The sequence below is a fragment of the Labrus mixtus genome, chromosome 16 (assembly GCF_963584025.1).
Source record: "Labrus mixtus chromosome 16, fLabMix1.1, whole genome shotgun sequence".
NCBI lineage: Eukaryota > Metazoa > Chordata > Actinopteri > Labriformes > Labridae > Labrus > Labrus mixtus.
The window spans coordinates 23510885-23537236 of record NC_083627.1 but is presented as its reverse complement, the minus strand read 5'-3'; the positions used below and the strand labels follow the sequence as shown (position 1 = coordinate 23537236).

Genomic DNA, 26352 nt, shown 5'->3' with positions numbered 1-26352 from the left:
TTTTGGTTGTAGAAAGGATTAAATGCCCATTGTGAGTCATATATTTTTTAAAACATAGACATGTGATTGAACATGTAAATTATTTAAACTGTTCAGGTTTGTCATGAGCTGCGTGGGTGCAGGTGTGTTGTTGATTTTTATCTTCTTAAACTAGTCTGAGTTACTTTCACAATATTACAACCTTTGTTTGGTATGTGGTTTCCCGTTCAGTGTACCTGCTGGATTTAGCATCTACATCTTGTTAGGGTCAAATCAAAGACAGCTTTCTTTCCCTGTTTTAAAACAAATGGTTAAAAGACACAGTTTTCTACCTGTACCTTGAAGGGGTTTTTTTTAAAGACATTTCTGATGGTATTTTTTCCTTTATTTGATAGGACAGCTGAATAGAAACGGGAAATGTTGGGAGAAGAGAGTGGGGGGATGACATGCAGCAAAGAGTCGAGGTCAGATTTGACCTAATGCTTCTGCGATGAGGACTTCTCAGGACCTCTGTGCATGGTGCGTACAACATAACCGCTAGGCTATCTGGCGCCCCGCAAGTTTTACAACATCCAAGGACCTTTGATGGTTAAAGCGATGCAAAGGAACTTACTGTACTGGGAGCTTTGTATTGCACTGTATTGAGCTGCACTGTGTTTTGACCAATGCAAATCTTGGCTCTGTCATGATTTGGTCTTTTTTAGTTTTGTTTTTCAGTGTTTCTTCATGTTCTAGTGTGTTTTGTTTCATTCTTGAGTTCTGTGTGTCTTCAGTGTTTCATGTATTTTATTTTGTAGTTGTCCTCAGTGTTGTGTCCATTCCTTCCTCTGTGTTTCCCTCCAGTGTGATTGCCCTGATTGTCTTCACCTGTGTCATTAGTCTCACCTGTGTTTGATTACCCCTGTGTCTATTTAGTCTCTGTGTTTCTTCCCTTCTGTGTTAGTTTATTGTATGTTGTCTGAATGTCAGTTTTGCTCGTGCTCCTCTGTGGCTCCCTGTTTTTTATCCCTGTGTTTTTTGTTGAACTTTTGAAATTAAGTTTTGTTGCCTTTGGCCTTTTTGTTGAATTAAATATTTTTGGTTTCTGCACTTGGGTCCACCTCCCTTGTTTTTCCAACCGTCCGTGTCAGGCTCTCATGCCTTCATTGTGGGCCTCCCTCAACCTTGCTCTGTCTTGGTTTAAATGACTCCATATGTGAACTTCAATCCACTTATGGAAACTGTGATCATGATTTTGAAATGACTTCTGATGGCAGTTTTTTCTCTCCTTTTCCATCAACTTCCTTTTCACACCTGTTAATGTTGTTATTGTTGATCTGATCTTGTTTTATGTATTTGATGTTAGAAAACAAAGCAAGCTCAGTTCTGAAAACCTTGATTAAAAACGTTTTAGGATAAGATGGTAAAATCGTTTTTATATTCATAAAAAAAGTGGAGGAACAAATGTGTCACAGCTGAAAGCCTTGAGCTCACCGTAGGTCAGTAACAGTTTATACATCCTATACATATGTGATGTTACTGTGATAGTTTTCCCACATAACACAAGCATCAGTGTCCATAAATCTGAAATTAAAATGACCGTTCATTATTAAATTAATTTGACCTTGTCACTGGTGTGAAAGAGCATGCTATGGCAGAGACTCACTTGCTGAAGCTGGCCAGGTTTTGCATCACCTTGGCGATGAGTGTGAGTGTGCGGGACGTGCGTTCAGCGGGGTACTCCTGCATCAGGTTGAACAGGGACGGGGACATGATGGCCGGGCACATGAAGCGCAGAAACAGGGAGGAGCTGATGAGGCTGTCTGCCAGATCCTCTCTGCCACGCTCAGCACATCTGGCTCTCCACGAGGCGAACACTTCCTTCAGCTCGCGGGGAAATATGCTGAAACAAAAAGATGGTGTTACACACTGCGGAGGGCAGCGGCAAGAGAAGAACACAGCAGCTTAACTAAAGCCAGTCATGAATTCAAGGCTCTATCCTCTGCTCAGCATGGATTGGGACTGTGACTCCAGTTATTAAACCATCTTTCATGATATCCATACATTTGACTATTTAAATCATTTGCACAAAGAAAGCTTCAAATATCATGTTCATAATGGAGTCAGGTATGGGTGTCAACTGGAAAGTAAAAGTGTTATTTAAAGCTCAAATTTGAAACTGAAAGCTTGAACTTTAAGTATGAAAAAATCAAAATATAGTGCAAGTTTTTTTTCTCTAACCCTTTTTACTTTAAATGATACATACTGTATATCTTTTCAGAATAAAGACTATTGTTCCTCTGGTTCTTTTTCTGTTATATATTTTAACCCTATGGGCTTAGGATCATCAATAATATTGTTTAATTAACACTGAAACCTTTGCTCATTCATTCTACCTTCAGGAAACAAGGGAACAGGAAAAGAAAAGTCTCAGAGTTTTCGCTCTACTGTATTAAAGTCACTCATGACAAAAATGAACACTAGAAAGTATTGGTCCTGATCAAAACAGATGAATAACAGACACATGCATACAGTTCTCTGAGAGGTATTGATGGTAAAAAACTGACCAGAGAGAGTTGATTATCTTGCAGAGTAAGAGCTCACAACACATGCGCAGGTTGGCTTGATGGTCGGCGAGGACTGAAGGCGGGACTCGCATGGGATCCACCTCACAGTTTTCCTCAGACTCATATAAGGCTCGGACGAAGTCGCCTGCCAGTTTGAAGTCACACTCAGTCATCATGTTTTTCAAAAACAGTTCTGCTGTTCATATGGATCTAGAGGATACAGTTGTGTTTCTCCTGCACGTGGATCACACTATTTGAACATTAAACAACACTGAAACGTAGCCTACTCTAGAACACTCATATTTATTTTGAGCTTTGAGTAGCACTTTCCTTGAAGGCAGCTGGAGATAACACACAAACAATGATGCCTCACCTATAGCATCTTTGAGGTATCTGTGACCTATCAGTTTGAGGTACTCTTCCACGGCCTTTGTGGCCAGCGTGTTCTCACGAAAGATCAAGTGCTCACGGTCCATGAATCGATCCACTTCGCACATCGCCATGTCGGACAGGAATTCCTGAAAAGAGATTACACATGTTCATCATACAGAGAGCTGAGAGACCGAGGCAGGGTTGATTTACTGGAACACGGCTCGCAGTCGGGTAACATCTGACCCCTTTGTTTACCTTTGTCTTCCCTGTGCTCTGCAGGATGTGCACCAGAGCAAACGCCACCTCCTCTTTGCTCTTCACACTCAGCAGAGGCTCCAGGACTGCACACAATGTCCGGTAGTTGTTGGTGATGTACTCCGCAAACTCCTTATACAGCTCAATCGGGAGGATGTTCATTGTCTGATAGCGAGACTTGATGCGCAGAGAGGCGTTGATCACTTTGCCACTTCCAACGCCGCCGCTTTTGGCCAACACACTGGACTGGATCACAGGGTACCACTGCTCCACAAACTGCCGGCCCGTGATGCTCGAGATGGGGATGCTGACAAGGCCAAGATATGTGCTTTTCTCCTAGATCAACATGAAAACAAGGTCATTTAATCATTTTTAGCATCACATATTTTTTTTAAATCAATAAAGAATGCAGTAGCTACCTTGCGTCTTTTTTTGTCAGTTTCCTTGTACAGGTGCAAACGAAGGCTACGGATGGTAGGCAAATTGTTAAATTCAAAATGCTCGCCCCAGAAGACGGTGTCTGTGCGGGGTTTGCTGGTGGTGCGTGCGTACAGCATGTCATCCAGACACAGCTCACAATAGTAGCGTTTCTTAGCCGGAAGGTCTCGAGCTTCAATGATCCACAACTTGAGCACATTGTCAACCCGTCTGCTGTTATCCTGAAAACGAAACGGGGAGTCCTATTACTGCATTATAACAGTCCTTATCCTTGTTGGATCCAAATGTTTACACCCTGGATCTTGTGATGACAAAAGCAGGTCACAGGGTGTTTGATAATTTGTGTCTTTGTGCTTCAAAGTGAAAAAAATCTCAGTATCTACCTTGTTAGGTTTGATAGCTCGTTGCAAATTTTCAATCCACTTGTCTCTCTCTGAAGCCGAGCGGCAGGCAAAACATTTTGTCCCTGAATTAGTCGTCACCTGAGGAAAAACTTAAGTGTTAGAGTGTTTCTTAGTTAAAGAAATAACCTTAATAAGGCTGCAAAAAAAGCTGACCTTCTCTAGAAATAAATCTGTTGATCCTTATTTAGTCCAAAGCTGTAGATAATAATTTCAAAAGATTTGGTATTTTTGGCAATTACATTAAGAAACTTAATTTACCGTCATGTAAGGCAGAGGCAATACAGCATATTCTCACATTTGTAAGCTGGAATCAGAGAATGTATTGGCTTGATATGAGACTAAAGACTTAAGAGGATTATGTGAATCAAAATTGTTCTCTATTGATTTTTAAATCACTCAGCTAATTCTTTCAGCCTGAATTTCTTCAAACACTAAAAGGCTTCATTTGTCAATATTTGGAGCGACGTAATAAGTGGCTTTGCAGTTGTACCTGATGTCTTTAAATGCTCTAAACATTTAAACAGACTTATTTATATTGGTTATTTGGTTAATAACTAATGAGTATTTTAAACAACTAAGAGCACCTCAAAGCAGTACTCTTGTCCTAAAATGCTGGAGTGGACAGGCTTGATTATGGCCTCTTCATCCAAAACTAGGTCCAAAGCCTCAGCAGCACTGCTCGGAGAAAGCAAGGATTCATGGGAGTGTGACTCTTTGAAGCTCTGCATCAGTCGTGTCCTGGTGAGAGAGGGAGAAGAAAAAAACTTTAGATAATCATTGGACTTTTATTTTATTAGTTGTTGTTTTTTTGTTTTTTTTAGAAAGAAAGGTTTCCATATAACTAAAAAATGAATCACTGCAGCTTAGTAATCCTTGTGCATCACTGCTGCAATTTTTGGCTGATTTTTAAGCTCTGATCCTTTTATAATGAGTTTATGTGAAAGATAAGACTACCAGATTTTCAGATCTGGTGCGTTGCAGCTTGGTATGTTGACTCGACACATGTGAATCACACTGCACGGTAGGAAAAAGCCTACAGTAATGCCTACTGTGTGATAGTAGAGAAATACAAACCAAGATGTGCAGTTCAGTGAGGCTAGTCTCCAAAAATAAATAAAAACTGTTGTGCAGTTATAATCTTTAGAAGAGGGCTGCTCTGTCAAGAAAAGGTTGTGGTGGAAATAGAAGCAAAAATATGAGAGAAATCCCTCTTAATGGAGTACGGTCAGTCGGTAAAGTAGCCAATTGAAAAAAATTGCAGCAGGATATCCCTTTTTTTTCCAGAGTCACATGAGAAGATTGTTCCCATTTTATTTACTAGAATAAAGTATGAAGCTTTGGACAGCAGATGATTAGATAGCTTAGCATAGGCTGAGAGTAAAGGTAGCTATGTCTAGTTATGTTTCCATATTTTTATTTTACACTCAAAATACACTTAGACAGTTTTGTTTTTTATTTCACATTTTTATCTGCCAAATATAAAGCTATAACCAGCAGTTATTTAGCTTAGTTAAACATAAAAGAGTAAAAAGAGAGAGCTAGGTTTGTTCTGTCAAATTTCCCTGTTCATATTTATGAAAATATCTTTGAAATAAATACCTGAAACACACTTTCCTGCTAAAACATTGAAGAGATCAAAATGAATTGATATTTAGCAAAATAGCTGAAACAAGGGGGAACAAGTCAGCAAGGCTCTCTCCAATGTTGACCAAGCATACACTTTAAAGCTTATAAAAAGTTTGTATTTTCTTACTTTACTTTATGAGCTGGAATTGTAATAATTCCCCAGAAAGTTGAATGTTTTCTTTACAATAGTCTGTAACTGTTATTGAAAAAGAAAGAGCTTAAAATGTTGAGGTTATCTGCACTGAAAGCTGTAGCTAGCATGCATCATGGTAAAAGCAATAGTTTTACATTTTCCAAAATTTAGCTTATAATTTAGCTTTCTTGACGCAAATAATACAGGAAAGTTGAGTTGTAGAAGCATGGAAGGCATACTGCCTTTGTTCAAGTACAGAATCAAGCTAGCTGTTTTGCTCCTTTCCAACCTTCATGCTGAATTAGCTAGCAAGCTGCTGGCTCTGGCTATAGGGACACATTAGAAAGTGGTATAATTCTTCTTATCTGACTTCTTTTAAGAAAATGAACAAGTGTAATTGAAATAAAGTTTATTTAGACATTTAGACATTTCTGAAACTAAGATTTGTTGAAGAAGTAATTATAAATGTGGATGTCATCTCCACTGAAAAGCTAGCTAGCAAGCTGCACATTGGAAAGAGAGAAAATGAAGAGAAGAGAAAAAGCTGCAGCTTTGAAGAAAACACCTGATAATAATTATGCAGCAAATGAGGAGCACTAATTTAAGGGCAGATTTAATGTTGTTGAAAGGTGCAGAGACGTGTCTACTTTGAGGAGCTAACAGTACATAGAAAATGCGTTGGTACACCGACTTGGCAGAAGAGGTAGAGCAGCTGCGTTGGAAAGCTAGAGTGTGAGGTTGGACGTGGAGGGTTTATAGCAAAGTCAACTTAACAGTACCGAGTGAATTAAGCGTGTGTGGGCAGAACTCAAAGCAGGCTGTGAAGGCAGCTGTCTGAGGCAGCGGTGGGGGCTGGAGATGTGGTAAGGGGGGAACACACTGACTGAGGCATAAGTCTCTTTAACCCCGACACCATTACGCTACCCCCACTGCCTCCGTCAGCGCTGGCTCTACTGAACCCCTTTGGGTTTATATATAATTCATTTAAACGTTTGAACTGGGCTTCTGCTTTGGCTCACCATGCATTTTAGACCAAAGGATTCTAAACATGCTGTACTAAATTGTTCGTCTCTGAGTCTCGGACATCCACACCTTGCTTAAAAATGTCTATTATGCATCTCCTGTGGTGAGAGGAAAGTGTACCGTCAGCATTACTGTTTTACTTTCTGCCACTCTTTACGTTTCCCATAGGAGAATCGTGTCTGGATTATGTGAGGACTGCATAAAATTTTGATCAGAATGCAAGCAGGGATCTTATGGGATGTGACCTCGAGTCAGAATACCAAACAAGAAAACACTCTCACGAGAGCCTCAAGACTTTCAAGCTACTATAACATTAAACAGATCTTTGAAAATAAAATATTTTACCAAAATAAAATCTATTTAAAAAAAATAATTCCCTTTGTGAACTAATGAAAAGTTAAACTATGACATTGACTCCAAACAACAGTTTTTAAACTGACAAGGTACTAAGCCTTGTAGGATGAAGTTCAGAATGATTTAAAATAAAAATGATGGCGGTCTGCTTGAGGGTTGTATGGTGACAGCGGTAATGACTGTCCGACATGCCCAAGGTGCTACAAATCTGAGGTAATTAAAAAATCGAGTAGAATAAAATGAAAACTAAATTAAAAACGAAAGCGTTATTTATTCAAATAGTTGTACGTGTTTATGTCAGCATACAGGTGCTACCGCTTTCAGCTATGTAATTATACAGTTTAATATGCCTCCACCTTTAGCCTTCACTTGGCCTCTCCTTTCAAGTTCACTTGTAATGTGTGACAGCTTCAATGGGAGCAGTGCAGCTTTTAATATCAATAAACTTAATATGTTTAGTCACTGGCTGAAAGCTCTGAATGTCTAAATAAGGGCAATGTCCTTTATTCTGGGAGGCTTTGCTTTCATCAGAGTGGTTAATAAGAAGCCACAGTACAGGCCAGATTTAGATTAATCCTGTTTGTGTTTCAGCCATTAAAAAAACTTAGCTCTTGGGCGCAGAATAGATTTGAGACTTTTGACACATCGTCCCTTAGGATAACAAATATTAGAGTATAAGCATTTTGTCAGCAGTCAGTTCATTTCAAAACAAAATGACATGAATATTACTTTTGCTAGCTAACTGTGACTTGCTAAACAACTTTCATTTATATGAAAAACTGCTATTAACCCGTCTATTCTTTTGAGAAAATAAAATCTTCAGAAAATAATGCTTTGATAGCTTAGGGACTAGTACACACACTTATCCAACATTGTGTAAATTGTGCTGACTGGCTAGCTAACCGGAAACAGATAGTGATGTTTTCAAAAACATTGAAATCCCCAGACTCTTTGAAATTCTATGTTAAAATAATATATATATCCTTAAATTGTTGCAAATTGTTGCAATATATAATCATTCAGAGAGTGGTTAACCCCTCCCCCACCTATCTTTACTTCAGAATGACTCAACCATCCTCGGATGTTCTTTTTATTCCAAATATATCACCACCCTGTTGCCAGTTAACCTTATTAACTGTGAGATGTTCCATCAGGTGTTTCTGAAGCATTTCACAACCTTTCTAGTTCTTTGATGTTATCACTGTCCCAACTTATTCCAAACGTGTTGCTGGCTTCAAATTTTAAATTGACTTAAACAGTCCCAAAAACAATCCCATTTCTCAGTTTCAGTGTCACGTCTTCGTGCTATTGCAACACTCTAGCCATACTGTTGCGAGTCTCTGTGCATCATATACAGTGATTTAAGCACCTATATTAAGTAATGTTTGTGTGTTTTTTCTATTCCAATTAAATCTGGGGTTTTGATGTTTTGTAAATCAACTGAATCAATTATTTCTTTTTACATTTTACACAGCTCCCCAACTTATTTGGAATCAGGGTTGTTTATCTACTCTAGCTCTCTACAGCTATGTATTTGCTTTACTTTGCTTCTTCAGTTCTGTTATCTGTTTCTACAATTCTACAATTCACTTAGCAGACACTTTTATCCAAAGCCACATACATCAGAGAGTAAGTACAACACAAGCAAGCATCTAGAAAAAAGGGAACAATGTCAGTAAGAGCAAACGATCAGCTTTGAGTCTGATTGGACACACAGGTGCTGACAGGAAGTGACCAGAGGCAAAGCACAACATTGAGGGCAGTTCTTGAGAGCTCTAATCAGTATAGAAACCATCTTATAAGTCGTCGTTATCAAACAAAACCCATCGTCATTACCATCATCATCATCAATAATATCAAGACCATCATCATTAAGTTAGTAGGTATTCATGAAAGAGCTGGGTCTTTAGCTTTTTCTTAAAGGTGCAGAGGGACTCTGGAGATCAAATGGAGTTTGTCTGTTTACTGAAACTTTAAAGAAACCATCACAACATTACCTCACAGGAAACATGAAAATTAAGTTACTGACTGAGATTTGAAGCCAACATTAACAAACATGAGCTTCTAGTCAAACAAGACCACGTCAGGCTTTATGAACCAAAAAAAACCTGTGACAGCCGGGATGAGAACACTTTAGAGCTGTTAGTGTCAGCATTGGGAGGCACGCGTAAAAACGCAGAAAATGTAACCTGTTCCAGAAAAAATAATGACGGACGAAAGTTTCGGAGTCAGTGTGCAAACATGCAACGGGAAAAAAAGGACTGAGGTTAAACCAAACATAAAAACAGGGAAATTTCACACTTATCAACAGAACACAACAAGTGTCACAAACAGCATAAGCACTCCCAGTAACAACTGCAACATTCTGCTGAAATGCAAAGGCCTTTAATTACACTGTACACTATAATTACAGTACACAATGAGCCTGTCCCACAACAAGAAGCAACCTTAAAAGCTGTGTGTTGAAGTTAGCACTGTTCTGGCTCAGGCTATAAAAGGAAGCTTTCAACAGCAAAAGAGAGATTTTTTAAGAAGGTAAGACTACTGAGGGCGTGTCGTACAGTGTGCTGGTCTGCGTTCACATTAGTAACATCGTTCTGTGCCCGAGTACACTTTCTTATGTACACAGTCCAGTACAGCAGGGGATAGTAGGCACATAATTGGTTTGAAAATCCGCCAAAAAAGCAGAATGAAGAAGAAGCAACCATGGCAACCGGCTGAAGATGTTTTTGTTATTTCTGAGATGCCAACAACGACCCTCTTCCTACCTCCACATCTACCGTGCAGCTCACAGGATTGATAAAGTCTGTGCTGTGTGGATAGGAGCCGTTTAGAATGACGTCATAACCTGTCATATAGCGATCCACTTCCTTGTTAGAGCACAATTGCATTCACATCACATCGGGCACAGTACCCATGTACAGTACGTCGGTGTTTACACTAATCAAATGAACCGGACTTATAGGCGTACTTGGTTCCGGGCCTGGGTCCCTAGTGTGAAACCACCCTTAAACCACATCCAGACCTGAAAGCAGGGTATCAACAATTCTACAAGACGAGATTTGATTACTGGAGATTGAAAAGAGTCCAAGGCTTAAAATTGCTTAAGTGATTGTTCACTAGTAGCTCACTAGTTCACTTCCTGAGCCCTGTAATGTATTTCAGCCTTTGTGTGTGTAGCATGTTCAATAACAAAGTGGAAAATTGAATTTCCCCTCTCGGGATTAAAGTATATCTTCTTCTTCTTCTACTTTTGTTAAAATAACAATAATAATAATAATAATAATATCAAAGTTGTAATTGCTCTCTGATTCTGCCAGTGAGGAGTTTGAATATTCTCCGTGAGATTGTGTGGGTTTCCGCCGGGTGCTCCAGCTTCCTCCCACAGTCTAAGATCATTATCCAAAGGAACAAAGAATCCATGATGTAACACGTTTGAGGTTTTGTTTTGTCTAATCACATCACTTATGCATGAGCACAAACTGTAACATACATGCAATCAGCATGTTTTCTGTCCACTGATAACAGACACCTTTGAACCTAATGCTCTCAGACAATTTGGGAATTTTACAAATCATAAATACTCATGTTTTATTATTAATATTATAAGAACAAACTAAATAAATATTAAAATGTATTTTTAAAAGGATAAATGGAACCACAGGCTTTCAAACCTATCATACCATGTACAGTATATCAGTATATTCTAATCATGGTCCATTTCATTAAATGAATAAAATAAGAAACTTCTATTGATTATTATCTTACTTTATTCATTTATTTGTACATTTTTTTGGAAAATATATTTTTTTTTTTATCGTGTTTATAGTTCAGATTTGTGGATATTCAGTTTGGATGTTGTCACAGAAATAATGGAAACTCTTAAGTGAGATAAACGGAGAATGAAGTCAACAGATCCTGGAGTAATGATTTATTTGTGGACACGCATCAGAATTGAGCAACATGGTGGTTCCGACTCTCTGACATTTGAAACACCTTTTGCGGAAATTGGCACTACATGAGGTAAAATTTGAACATAGGCATATATCTGTTAGACCTGTGATAAACTGGGAAACCTGTTCACAGGGATTCCTGGCTTTTACCCAACAAATCCTGGGACAGGTTCCAACCCCAATGTGACACCGAATCAGAATTACCTCAGCTTTGCCTTGAAACTGAATGAATGTTACTACGGTAAAGGTTCCTTACCTCTCTTGGTCGGCACTACGAAACCGGGGCAGAATCATTTGTCTGAAGCTGCTGGTCCGGTCCAGTTTGGGCTGACTTTTGGCCCTCTTGATGGAGCCCTTCAGCCTCCGATTGAGAAAACTCTGAAGATTCAACAAGGACACAAAAGAAAAAGGAAATACAATTCATGAAGTTATAAAGAATTAAAAACACTCCTCCTATAGTTCTGAAGATGAAGACAATGAAGAATATACATCATGTACTTACAAACTGATGGTAACATGGGCAGAAAAAGCTGCATACACTTGCATGAGGAGAGTGTGTCAGACAGCACTGTACTCACCGGCTGTCTGAAGGGCTGAGGGGTGGCATTCGGAGGAGTTTCCATGCTTGACTGCCTTACAGAGGCAAAACTTGCCCTGCGAGATTGGTCTAAGGGAACAGAAGTGCAGCAAAAAAAAAAAGCAAATCATTAAGTAAGAATATGGACATTACTTCCAGAAAATCTTTATGTCTAGCTAACAAATCAAGGTGTTCCATTTCTTTTATAAACAATTCTATTTTTCATAATAACTTTTTGTCCCTTTTAGGTTTTTCCCCCCTGAATTTGATACCATATGTAGCCTCAATAAACATGTAGAACACTGTAATGTTAGGATTTTAACGGTGCAAACTATCAGTGAGTCCGACTAATAAGATGCAGTGTGTACATTTATCTTGCTGTTAATTCATCTTGGGCTGTTGCAGAGTACATTTCCATCTGATTTTCAAAGACTGAGCTGATTTAAAAAACGACTGTTCTTACAAAATAATGTCAATTATTATGACCTCTTTATGTCCATGGGTCATGTGTCATACATGAAAAGATAGAGAGTCTGTTTTTCATTTTACAACAAGGTTATTTTGTACAAAACTTGGTAACAATTGATTAAAATATCTTTGAGATTTCCACTTATGTTAGAGTGAAAATTAACTCTGAATGAAGTCACAAAAGGAATAAAAACAGATGATGTTGTAATAGTCATGACATCATGATTGATGATTATTGCATCGTTTTTCTTTTTAGTTATATTTATTTAAATCTTGTACATTTTTAATTTCAATACAATTTACAATCTTTGCACTCTTTATGACCACTTAAGTACATTTTGACTTGTAACTACAACTTTCATTACCTTGCATCTGCCTTATTCACAAATAGAAAGAGGGATGGTATTAGAAAAAACATTACCAACACACAATAATCACAAACAAGCCTCCAGCACATCAACAATGCAGAATAGTCAATTGAAGCAAAGCTCACCAACAAGAACAGACAATAGCCTCGAAAAAAAACACAAATAACAACATTGTGACAGACTGAAAGACACTTGGACTGGGACTATTCATCAGCCCTCAAGTGGAAGAACTTTTATATCCAAGGCCAGAGGGAAATGCATTTAAAAAACCTGAAATGTGATCTGTACTCGACTCATATATTCTTAAGAAGTAACAAGTACTTCTGAGTCATATTGAACTTGTATGACTTTGGGCTTGTGCAAACTCTTGGACATGGAGCTGGATTTATAAAAGTATAGACAGGCGTCCATGGGGAAACTTATCTGAAGCTTTATGTACACTTCTCTTTGTTGGCTAGAAAACATGACGTCAATGCACCGAGAAAAAGCATCCTTAAGAGACATCCACCACAAATATCTTATAAAGCCTCACCTCTATAGGAGTATTTTTAAAAAGCAGACCCTGGAATATATATGTTCATATGTATGAGTCATTTTGAACAGAGTGCATTTACTCTGCTGTTTCACTATTTCTATATAAGACTATTGGACAAATCTAAGTTTAGTGGGTCAGCTAAAGCCTGGGAACACATTCTCCTACATTCTTTACTAACTCACTGTCTACACGCATGAATAATGGTGGCAGGAAAATTGTTACATGCCTGACTGGGGTTGACAACGCTGTATAAGTTGCTATAAATCTAGTTAAAGAAATAGAAATTCTTATGTAACAAATGTCTTTGATTGAGATGAAAAAGTCTGCTCTGTCTTCTAGGACAAACCAACAAAATAACACCCTACTTTACTAGAAATCAGATAGCAAACAAGATGTCAGGCAGGATGACATTTATTTCGTGTGATTATCAAGATACCTCTCCAGCTAAACACAATCCATGAGGGAGTAATGAGAGCAATAAAAAGGGCAAACACGCATGATAAAAGGTCAGATCCGAAAGGACAATTTTTTGCTATATTAATCTTTTATAGTCTAGTTCTTTTCTTCAGAATCCAGTTCCATACATTGATAAATGTCAGAGTTTTATCTATAAGGACCCTTGTGTTGCATTAAGTGGTATCTATACTTGTGATGCCAGATTGGACCAAACTGATAACCACTCAACCCAACCATCCCCTGCAGCTAAATTATAAATCTTGAATTGGTGAAGGCATATAAAGTCTTTCAAATGAAGAGGTTAAGATAATGCCAGGATAAGCCTATCAGAGGTAGATTAGGGGGACATGCTTTTATAAAGTACATTCCTATTTTCAGGTGCTTATACACTAAAGAAAAAAGACTTAAGAATATCATAGTTTTTCATTCCTGCCATGGATACCCCTAAATCTAACACATTTGGTGCTTTAAACACAAAAACGTGACAGTAGTCTCTTGTTGGTATTCATCCTCCTCTTCTATTTTTGTCTGCGATTGATCCGTTGGAGCTATTTATTCAGAAATTACCCATTACCCAGAGGAGCTGCTTTTTATCCCTCTGCAACAGAGAATCAAGACACTCTGTCATCCTATGATTTCCTCGCTCCCAAAGCCTGTAAATAGGCGACTCTCCAGGTCCTATTCTGAATCCCAGCTAATTGTTTGGTATCCATGGAAACAACTCCAAGGGCTTCTGCTTGAACTGAAGAAGATATTGGCACACAACAGCACAATAAAGATGATGAAAAACACTAAGTAATATTCTGCACAAACCCGGTGGTTCTGGTACCATGAATGTAGGTTAACTAATAAGAAGACCTATCGGCTGCCCACGAGGTGAATCTTTCCCAAACTGAAGGAAATGTTTCAGTTTCTTTGTGTTTCATCAGAGGCAGAGCTACATCGATCGAAAGGATCCTGCACAGAAACATGTAGCATCATGTTTCCAGTTTTTTCCACATCATCTCCACTGCAACAGTCACCTGCTACATGTGGTGCTTTAAGTAAACGTGACATATTCAAAGAACACATGGATGCGTTCACATTGGCTATTCTAAATGTAAATTGCTGTCAGGATGGAGTGTGTGGGTGGCTACAGCCTCCAGCTAACTGTGATACAGAGGGAGAGAAAGACAGAAAGAGGAAGACTGTGAGTGGGAGTAGGAGAAACATACTCAACCTTTAGCATATATATCTCTATTAATACACATTTGGAAATGTTGTTTTCTTCTTAATAAATTGATTAGAGCCTAACCTTTTTCAGGGCATTGATTATTTTTTGTTATTGGCAGAAAATTGATGAAGTACAAGGATGTAATGTGCCAGCCCTCAAACTAAGAGATTGCATTGAAAGCAGGCCAACTAAAGTCAAAGTATGAAGTTTTTTTTTTCTTTAATAACAATGAAAACTTTAAAAAAGATGTGCTTTACTATACTGGAAGAAATAGACTGACTTAGCAACAATACTGATTTAATATAACGAACATTTTGGTATCAAGTACAACAATTACATGAATCAATCAATCCACATTACATAAACATGCTAGATCAGTATTAATCTATAATTTCAGGTCGCATTATGATTTAAATGTATTTGCCAACTCATATTTACCAACAGAACTATCCCTGGATCCCAGAATGGCTGCTCCGTTTTCATTTACGTGGACAAAAGCCATGCTTTTGCCATGCTCTGCTGCTAGGCTGTACATTGGCACTAGAGTCATTTAAAGCTAAATGCTAACACCTCTGTGTCCTCCTTGACCCGAAGAACTTAAGCAGGTTTTTAGCGTATACTGTATTCACAATGGATTAGGTAAGAAAAAGTTACTAAATTTAGAATAAATGTATAAATCTGGAGGGTCAATTTGATGTTTATGTCATTTTTCTCCTAAAATAAAATGTATGAATGAGTGTTTACCATGGTCACCAACAGTTATGTATAATGACTTCTGCAGACATCTGTTATGACCAAAAGCACTGGTAGAATAGAAAGTTTGGCCTGATGATGGTGCTACTACAAGTAAAGTAAATACACTTGATGTTTAATGAATGTCAGTTCCAAATATCATGAAAATCAACCCCATAGACGTTTCAGTCAGTAGGAATTGATCACTTTAGAAAAACTGTCTGCACAATATTCAATGGCAAGCAATCAATTGAATGGTTGGGACAGCACTCACATGGCTTCAGGTATCCGAGGTAAGGAATCTATTTGTTCACTTGAAGACGCATTCTATCAAACAGAAATAGCTAAAGATTCAATGTGAACAACTTTCCACACTTACAATTGATTTAATGTGTCAAGAAAGCAATTCTGAAAATGTAACTGCAGACAAATTTGAATTTAAATACAAAGTTCAAATTGATGCTTCTAATGATGCGACTTTGCATCACATAGAAAACTACTACATTTACAATTAGCAATAAAAGCACACTTAATCGTCATTTGCATTTTCAGTCGTGATAACAATCTGTATCTTTTATAGAACTGAATGGGACTGTTTACTCTGACAGGCTTCTTTTTCAGGCTGTTTTGTGTCACGTGTGTGTGTGTGTGTGTGTGTGTGTGTGTGTACGTAACTTAAGTCACTGAGTGGAAGCTGAGGCTAATGGAAAAACTGAGTGACCTTGATTTTATGTTGATTGTTCTTACAGTGAAGGAGCATTTCAGTTCACCTTGGAGTGACAGGGTTTCCAGGAACAGATTAGACACACACACACACACACACACACACACACACACACACACACACACACACACATGCACACACATCTTGGGATATCTGGTCATAGCATCTGACAACGAGGAGCCCTGGTGACTCACAGGCAGGCCTGCTTGGGGCAGATGTCGCATTCATGTCATATGGAAGTCTCTGTAATTACCACATTCCAACTAGTAAATACTGTTCATGTCAACAACAGAATGTTAATTAATGCCAGAGCCCAATTTAATGCTGTAGTGAGAATGTGCACTTTAGACCCCACTTTAAAAACTGACCGTTAAAAAAAACCATGGCTGATCATCTGGGGGAAATAGTGGCAGGGATTTGGTAATGATTGATCATAGCTGTGAGAAATATGTGCAGTTTAAGCAGGAGTCAGTTTAACTGCCTGATCAATATATTTTTTGGCTGACATTGGAAAATGATGTTTCTTTATTCACCTATATGATCATCTTAAATCAACAACAGATATAACGATATGTTTAAGGATAGGTAAAAAGATGGCAGAAATGTATTATTAAAACTAAAATGTTTGCTCCAGAAAAAAATGGCATCACACTGTTATAAGACACCAACTTCAGATATCCTTATCAGTTATATCTTTTTCATAATGTTTGAATGCAAACACATACATGTTGCATGGTATTGAATGTTACCGAACATTGGGGAATGTATTGATCTACAGTTTGCACTAATTCATCTGCAAACATTAACACATTGTGAAAAGATTTTCTGTCCTGTTTTTGAGATTTCATCACACTTTTTTTCTACCTCTCCACCTGTAATTAACTTGCTTACATTCAGAGTTATTTTATAAGACAATAAATAGTTTCTTGCAATAGCAGTTTGCCTCAAAACTTGTATAAGTCTGTCCTCTAGACCATAATATGCAGGTATGATATAAAAAGCAGATGATGCAGACGGTGATCCTTGTGCCCTTGATTTGATTCTGGTTTACATATTTATCATAAAGGCATTATATTCAGGCTAAAACCAGGTATCAAGTCGTTCTTGACCACAAGAGTTGACAAGTGGCACAAGAGGAAGGCAAGAAAATATGTTTTGCTTTTAATTTGTGCAAATTGACTCTTCAAGCCATCACTTAACTCCAGAAGTGCTCATGAAAGAAAACAAATGCCAACTGCCAAAGCACATTGGGTCAAAGATGGTTCGACTGCCATCTTAAATTCATCACAGCATCACAGCTGTTAAAAAAAAACACAGGCAGGCCAAAATGTGTGCAGAAATTTAAGGTTGTTCATTAACTACACGCTGTCCAAACAATCAGTCAGCGCGGCTGACAGAAACAAAGCCTCGCTGCTCCTTGACAGGCCGGCAGCATCGCCTCAGGAGGTTTGACATGGTCAAAGTGTGAGCAGTGGTTTACAAAGCTTAGAATGAGATTGGAGATGCCGAGCACACACAGACACACTGCTAGAATTCACACATTAGCTGCTTGGTGGTACTAAGTCTTGTCTGACAATGTCTGGCTAGTGAATAAACACCCGTATTCACCCAGTGGCCATTCTCCTCAAACCTCATACTCAGGGTCCAAAGCTAAGCACTGTTAAAAATGTTTAACTGCTTTTTTCTAGGTCGGGAATCATAGAAATTTAGGCAATCTTATTTAACGTTGTCATTTCACAGCTTCTCCATTTATCAACGCCTGTGAGACAACAAACAGGGAATTTAGGGCAGAGATCCTCAGACCATATTTAAAATATCAAACAATAGGCAATACAAATAACTGGATGAGTTGTTAGCTAAAGTGAGACAAAACAATCACTTAAGTACTAATACAACTGTTTGCTAGTATATACTAAAAGTCAAACAACTGTTTGTGAAGTCTGGCAATGTTTGAAGTTTAAACAACACATTTGATGACACATTACTGTAGCTACGTTCAGACAACAGCTATTGTTAGCATAGTGCTAATATAGCTTTAGCTAAGGAAGGGAAGGGAAATCTGGTCATATTTAATATTAAAACTGACCATAACCAAAATGACCATTACCTTAAACACAATACAATAGTATATAATAAGGCCCGACTGATATATGTTTTTAGGGGCCGATACGGGGGAAAAAATCTGATACCGATATTTTGGTCAATATCTTTCTTGGCTCTATGTTCGATCTGTATATATATAAATATATACATATATATATATATATATATATACATAGTAAACTGATTTATTGCGTTGATCTCTCAGATGCAGTTATCAAACACTTCTGGAAGTGAGTGATAATGCTTGTTGTAGTCCATATACCACAGTCTGCTGGTGAAAGAAAACTGCTAGTGTAATACAATGAAACTCAAGTGAAATGCTATTTGGCTGGTGAATTAATTTAGTAATATCAGCGCATATCTATGATAAAATTAGCCGATACTGATAGTTACTGGATATGCTAATAATATGCTGATTGATCGGTCAGGGTCTAGTATAAAATAGTAAAGGGTTAATTCCTGGCTTATAGTAATGTAACCTCAGAATTAACTTTCTGGCTAATTCAATGTTAGCTAAGAAATGGTTGAATGCTAACATTAGCTGTTGCCAAGAGTAGTGAATATGCTATCAACTGTGCTGTTTTATCTTGACATAAGTCCCATTTGCAAATTATGTATTTTGCATATTATATGACAACTGTTACCAGGTAGCCTACATTTGACCACCTAAAATTGGAATACAGTTGAATATCATAAAACAGCATTTGAGCTTCACACTGAGCATGACAGTCAAGACAATCAGTGCTTTGTGAACACGGTGAATTATTTAATACAGTTGAGCTTCCTTTTTGAGTGAGGACACTACAACTAACCAAAAGAAAAACTTGATTAAAAACACACAAAAAAAGAAAAAGGCACTAAAAAGTTTATATTAAGGTTGAGCTAAAAGAGGGACATGTGACTTTGCTAAAAAAAAATACTACGGTGCAATGTTTGGAAGCAGCGCTGTAATTAAGTAAATACTAAATGCACAGAAGAGGCAGAGCTGCAGGATTTGAAAGCAGAGGTGGGTGGAGGGGTTGAGGAAGCAGGGGCAGTGTGGGCGCCAGGGAGCCACGGGAAAGAACTCGATCTCAGGCAGATATTTTTGGAGGAACATAAACGAAAGTGACTAAAGTATAACCAAGACTTATCAATCCTAAAATACCATTATGTGGACAAAGTATGGATATGACAACCACTTAAATGAACAAAATGACAGAAATAAACAATCTCTCCAGCACTCCTGCTTGTCCTTCTGCCTTCCTGCGTGTGTGTGTGAGCTAGCCAAGGGGAGTGTGTGAGTGTGGCCTAGTTACCATAGGAACATGATCATAGCTTGTGCATTGCTCTCCATCTAACTACCTTTATTCTTACTAATGTGTTCAGAAGCATTATTGTGAGCTGTGAGCTGACAATTAAACACTTGACTATTGTTGAAATAAAGAGCAGGCAGTCATTTTATAATCTTAAAAAGAGAGAAATAGAAATACTTCTGTGTTATCTCACTGCAATAAAAGCATCTGAAGTCATGTGATTTCAATATACCACCCTGTGTTTGTTTTTCCAAAGCTGTGTAAGTCTTAATGTTTTAAATGCAACAACAGATTTACAAGCTGTGCTAACTCGCAGCAAATTATTTCTCTCCCTGTCCCTGGAGGGAGCAGAAATGGCTGCTTTCATCTGGGGAAGTAAAGAGAGCATATTGAGGAGGAAGACTCAGAGTGTATCAAAGCTAGTGTAAAAGGCAAATGGCGCTATCAAACCTGGAGGATGTCAAAATAGAACTCTGGGAGTGTGACAAAGCAGGGCTCAGGAGGTTAGGAATGCTCCGCTGGAGGACTGAGCAGTGAAATATCTTCAATATGGAGGCACTTGTGTAAAGATTTCATAGTGGTGAAAAGGAGTGGAAAGGCATGGCAGGGGGAAGAAGAGCAGGATGTCACAGCTGAGGCTGGAGTGTATGTTAAACTGTCCGTTTACCATTGACTACAGCGGTGCTGGTGTGGGGAACATATAAAAACATAGATATAACAGAGAAAGATCATGTAGAGCGAGACAGACTGGAGAAAAAGGCTGCAGGGAAGTTAGATGACAGGAGTAAAAAAGGAGACTTCCACCAGTGTGGGGCCAAACTGACTCACTTGGGGTTAACACTCCAGGTCCGCCACAGCAAACCTCCGCTTGACCAACCAACCCAAACTGAGACTGATGCGGCAGCCACGACTTTGAAGATGTGTCCATGCAGCTATATGGTACAGACACAAGGTTTTCCTTTTTTAGTTTTAAGAAAAATTAACTAGTCACTTCAAACAACGGCAGGATTTTTTTTCTAAACAACAACATTAGCATTCAATGTTGATGTGCATGTAAATGAAAAAACAGAGGAGGCAATGATAATTAAGGCAAATAGAACTAAATCATTCTGGATCACATCCAAGCAACAAAGGTATCACAGAGCTATAACACTGGTTTAGTTTTAAGACTGGTGACTGGGTTGCACATTTGAAAACTAGCAAGAAAAGTAAATGGCAAGAACGGTTTTTAAGGATAATGGACTTGCCTTAAAAGCAGAAATAAGTGATGTTGAATGACACTCTGGTTTGACTAAAAGATCATCAGGCACTCATATTTTAAAAGTGACTGTATGTGCGACTGGAAGGCTAATTTAACACCCTCAAAATGTGTCTATGTCAGATGATTGTTTTTACCTAAATCAGGTCAAAGTTTACTGCCTTCTTCATTTTTCTACCCGTTAAGAAAAACTGCCTGAGCAGCAACAACATTCATCTTAACCTAGTTGCATCTATAGCCTTGTGGGGTAAATGTCATGTGATGCTGCCTAACCACAAGCTGTTACTATGATTAATTGATTAGCATTCCTACTGACACATCTGTTTTAATATCAATGTTTTATATTCCTTCTCCTCTGGCTGGAATTTCATGTCATAAAACTGCCATTAAGTAATACAAATATCAGCCTGGCTTTAAAAGCATGCAACGATTTCCATTTTGCCCAAAATAAATGATTGGTCACAGCTAATTGATATAAAATTCTAATTAGCCAGGCTGCTAACTTATAAGAGAAATATAGTGGCTAACAGATTAAGAGCAGGAGAACAGAGGAAAGGTTTGTTAGACAGTTCTGCAAGAGAAAACAGATGAGTATTAGGAGGTAGAATGTTGTTAGGCCAGTTAAGTGAGAACACAGGCTCAGGATGGAGTAGAATCACCGGAGGGGTCAAAAATATTTTGTGCTTTCTCTGTTGGGTTGCTGAAGCAAATGAGGAAGGGGAAAGAAAATTCATGGCCCGAGGCAAAAGAAAACAATTTGAGAAGATTGCAGGACAGGAGCACTCTTTTTTTTTTTTTTTTGGTGAAAATTCAAACAGCCTGTCAAAGCCTCTCTGTCCTTGGCAGCAAACGAAAGCTCCCACCATGCGTTGCATTGAAGATGGCTGAAGAGCAGCAGAGTTATGACGGATAAACTTGGTGTTGGGAGTCAAATTGGCTCGATACTGGCTGTCAGGCTCCCAGCTGACGACTGTGGCAGAGCGGTAAAGGAGTCCAGATTCTCAACAGATCAGGAGGAACCAAAAGAGATTGATAGATGTCCACGACTCTCGCCTTTCTTTCTCAGCTAATATACCAATGTAACTCCATGACCTACTGTAGGTATGACATCTTTTCATATCTTGTAGGCTTTTTACACGGAGGAGGATGAGGAAATCCTGCAAGGGGCCGATGAGTCAGAGTGAGCCGGACTTATCTTTTTTTATATCAAGTGTGCAGCCGCAGACATTTCATTAAGTGGAGATCTTCTCTCCGCTGCATTATGACTGATAAGACAGGAGAATGCAGAACCCCACAGTTCATTATCCAGGGATTTAACGTTAGTGAAAAACAAATGTGCTACATGACAGAGTATTATAAAAAAAACAAAAAAAATATTGTAAAATCCCACAAGAGCCCTGTGGAACTTCCAGTGAAAGTGGGACATGTTTTGGCTAATGCTACCAATGGTGGCAATGTAAACCATCACAGAAATGTACTGTATGTGTGAAGTGAACTGATCCTAGTCAATGTAATGCCTGTTTGTTTAAGTCAACTAACTAAGACGCTTTTTATCATCTTGAAGGTGTTGGAACAACCAGAGAGAGCTTAGTAACAGACTACACGTATATGAATGATGAAATCAGTGCAACATAGCAATAGCCCTGGCTTATACCTGACAGAAGATGGGTGTTTATCAACTGGGTTCTTACATAAAATTCACCTCTTTTTTCTGGGGGGGGGGTGTCTTTGCAGGGAAATGCAAGTAGGCGCCTCTTCCACGTTAAGCAAAGGAAATCGATGCCATAATGTCTGCACCAGAAGTCCTTCATGTTTGCTATTTTGTGCAAACAGGCAGAAATTCCACCCAAACGCAGCAAAATCAACGAAAACGCAAGTGTGTGTGTGTGTGTGTGTGGCTTTATAAACTGCAATGCAAATTCACAAAAATGAAAGCGACACTTGAGGCCTGTTATCCTGCAATGACAACCGTCTCATCTCATACCAGGAAAACCTGTGTAAACAGTCTTATCACTTTTTCAACAGCCCAATGGGAGCTGGGGTGTGTGTGTGTGTGTGTGTGGGGGGGGGGGGGGGGGGCAGAATCACAGTAGAGCAAGTACATCTGAAAAGGGGGCTCATTTTTCTTCTGTGCCAAATTCCCCAAACAGTCTACACAGCTTTTTTCTCCAAGTTAAACTCAGAACGTAGTTTCATAGGCATCTGGTATGTATGTTTTTTTACCTGTGCCATTGCCATGTCCCACTTTCCCTGAACTCACCACAGAGACCATCAGGCCTGCAATGCATCACTGACACTGAACCAAAGCACCTGATGATGATGCTGAGTTTCACTTCAACATTCACAGCTGGAAAGAAAAAAATGTACAGGCTGAAAGGTGAAACGCCAGCTTTGGTTCAGATGTCACCAACACTAGGGGAATGTTTAATTACAGAGAGATGAGGTCAATATTTAAACCAAAGCATTTTTTTTTTTTGGAGTATGAGACTCTACTTTCTGCCCGGCCCATGTGTGAAACACTTACCCAAAAAGATAGGACTTCCCGGTGACGAAATCTTGACAGCTTAGTTACATCTGTTGGATGTAGACTGACTCCAGGGGGCTTCCAGGGCACTTTGAAGGGGCAGAGGTTCCAGGTGCTTGTTTGGGGACAAAGGTAGAATCAGTTTGTGCAGACCTGAGAGATGGACTCCAAATAAAACGCCAGTGTTCTCCTCTGTTAGAGATAGATGTATTTCAATCATTAGGGCCAATTTTGCTGATTTGAAACGTGGGCAGTCAGCTTCCTTCCTGCTCTCACCTATGCTGCAATGTGTCCATACATGCCTCTGTCTGATGTACACGGGGCTCCTGACACCCTCAGCTCAGTCCATCACTGAAGCCAAGGCTTTCCTCTCGGCTCTGTGGTGCAGCTCAGCAGCTCTCCTCTGCTCCTCCTGCCTCTCTTCTTCTCCCTCGGCTCTCTGTCCTCCAACTCGGTTACAATCCAGGATACCAGCGCAGCTTCCTCGGTAATAAAGACAATCTCTTGTGGGGACAGGTTTTGTCATCTTAATTGTTTTTGTTCTGGGCACATGTGACTCCAGACAGCCCCTGCGTCGCTTTATGATCTGAGGAGAAGATGAACTCCGGTTAGCGCTTTTGGTTTAATGATCCACTGAGCCAGTTAGTTCAATATGTGTCACTTTTATGGTCATTTAAAAACACTCCGGAGACATTAGCGACACACAGACATATTCTGCATGGTTTTACAACATAATGCTTAATGCTAAGAATTAGGGCTATCAAGGTGATAAGCCTGTGGGCTAAGACAACTCTAACCACACATACCTTCTGCACATTCCGCGCACTAAAACCAAAAAAAAAGCGTGGTAAAAATAAACATCCAAAAAGCCAATTACAGGCAGAATCCCGAAGATGTGCAGCAGCATCTGAGTAATATTTGAATCATGCACATTTTTTTTTTTGACGTGCTCCTTCTGCTTCCAGCTCGAGAAATCTAATCTTGAAAGCGTCTGTAGTTCACCCTGCGTGATTTAACGACGTCCCCATAATCCAGAAATCCATAACGATGTAGTGAGGAGGAGGAGGAGGAGGAGAGGGGGGGGTGTCCGGTGCCAAAATTGCCGCCGTGTCCTTTGCGCTCGTACAGTCCGTCCGTCACACCGAAATTGTGATTTAACAGCAGTGCGTTAAGAGAGAGAGGGGGGGGGGGGGAGAAAAAGGTGGTCGGCAAACGGAGAAGTCTCTCCCTTGAAGGCGGAGATAGCGCGCGAGATAGACAGAAAGAGAAACCAAACGCCTCCAAAGCGCTCAACCATCTCTGGAGTTTGTAACATCCGAAAATAACACGGAGCGATGACGATCCGGACGCCCACTGTGCACAGTGATTAACGATGAGGCTGGGGAGCATAACCAAGTTCAGATAAGTTACCTCTGGAGTATAGGCTATATAAGGGGGTTTCATTTCTCTTACAGAAAGGAGGATGCTCCATTAGAAGTCTCGGGTCTGCCCATCCAATATAGATTTTCACAAACTTTTTCTGTTATTCTTGTCATTGTTTAGTGCACCTCAAGAACATTTAATATGTGTGATAGGCCCATACAATGCTCTGAGTAGCTGCAATGAGAATTCAAAACAAATGGAAAGATGGAGTGACAAAACCATCATATCAGTGGCACCACACATCCATGCATGGGCGGTTCTAGGCAGGGGCCAACAGGGGCCAGTGCCCCTGTAACACTGAGCTTGGGCCCCCCTTGTGGCCACCCCTCCAAAAGGAAGAGCCCCCCTAATAACACATACACAGTATTTGACTCAACAACCGGACTCACAATCTAGTATTAAATACTCTTACTGGAACAAATATAAATCATGGTATTTAATGATGTGGTATTTAATTATGTGTGCTATTACCAAAGTAACTACCAAAGTACAAGAAACATAAAGAACCTGAGTGCCTGCCTGAGTCCTCACACTTGAGGCCTACATGCATGTTCTTTAGACAGTGTTTAATATTTGAGCAGGTCTTGAAAACATTATCAACCTTTATTGAAGTTCTCAGAGAGATCATTGAGGGCGACCCTCATTTACACTGATGCCAAGAGTACATAGATAAATGACAAACAAAATGAGTTAATGCTACCACAGGAAATGAAATCAATATACGCAATAAGAACAATAAAATATATAAACTAAAAATAATTTAAAAGCTTGAATTACTACAATGATTAGTCAACAATTCAAATCAAATAAAACATGTATCCCAGAGTAGCACATGCAGGGGGCCACTGAAAATCAATTCAGCAGCAGAAGAAAATTAAAGGACACAGCAGATTGTTTTTAAAGACTACCTTGATACAACACTGTGGCTGTGATGTTTGGGGGCATGCTGCTCGAGGGAGACAAAATATGACGAAACAATACCAGTCTCAGTGACAGATCAGAGTATTTGAGGAGTTCTCAGATGCCACAAAGTAATAATGCAGCAGGAATGGCGGGGTAAACAAAAATGCAGTGTTGGCATTACAAGACGCTCCACCAGGAATGAGTGATATTCAACTCTATTGCCTCTTGAACCCCTGAAACCTTTGCAGGATGAGGAGTCTCTTTTTTTCCAAGCAGAGCTAAAGCTGCTCTAAACTTATAGCTTTTCTAGTGAGCATGCTTATTTCATACCTTTTCAGGCTTTTTATAATAACCACAGCCTTTGAAATGTAATTTAGGCCTGCATGATGTGATAAGAAAAAAATCTTAAATTTGTGATTACATACAATAATTAAAGAATGCATATTGGGCTACATCTCAGTTTCTTTTTTTCTGCTGTTCTATGTCCATTTGAAATACAGGATTTGTGTTACAAAATGTCAATCTACAAGTAAGACATTTACAGAACCCTGATGATAACATCTAGAGCCCGACCCATTAATATGAGCATAGCAAGTGACTATCGGTATCGGGTACTTTGACACAGATATGAGCCGATATTACTAGATTTATTCACCAGTCAAGAGGCATTTCATATGAGTCTCACTGTATT

General features: G+C 39.1%; 1 protein-coding gene across 1 annotated transcript in view; it reads right to left on the bottom strand.

The window, feature by feature from the left end:
• The window catches only part of LOC132991300 (ras/Rap GTPase-activating protein SynGAP-like), a 36887-nt gene extending 15680 nt beyond the window's left edge, over nucleotides 1–21207 (bottom strand). The window contains exons 1-10 of the mRNA XM_061060017.1: nucleotides 20383–21207; nucleotides 11662–11750; nucleotides 11340–11461; nucleotides 4579–4732; nucleotides 3974–4072; nucleotides 3572–3832; nucleotides 3153–3488; nucleotides 2899–3043; nucleotides 2526–2670; nucleotides 1625–1861 (exon numbers count right to left, since the gene is read on the bottom strand). Coding sequence (XP_060916000.1) covers nucleotides 1625–1861; nucleotides 2526–2670; nucleotides 2899–3043; nucleotides 3153–3488; nucleotides 3572–3832; nucleotides 3974–4072; nucleotides 4579–4732; nucleotides 11340–11461; nucleotides 11662–11750; nucleotides 20383–20482 — 1688 coding nt within the window. The 5' untranslated portion in view covers nucleotides 20483–21207. The remainder of the gene's footprint in view (nucleotides 1–1624; nucleotides 1862–2525; nucleotides 2671–2898; nucleotides 3044–3152; nucleotides 3489–3571; nucleotides 3833–3973; nucleotides 4073–4578; nucleotides 4733–11339; nucleotides 11462–11661; nucleotides 11751–20382) is intronic.
• Nucleotides 21208–26352: the final 5145 nt, after the last annotated feature.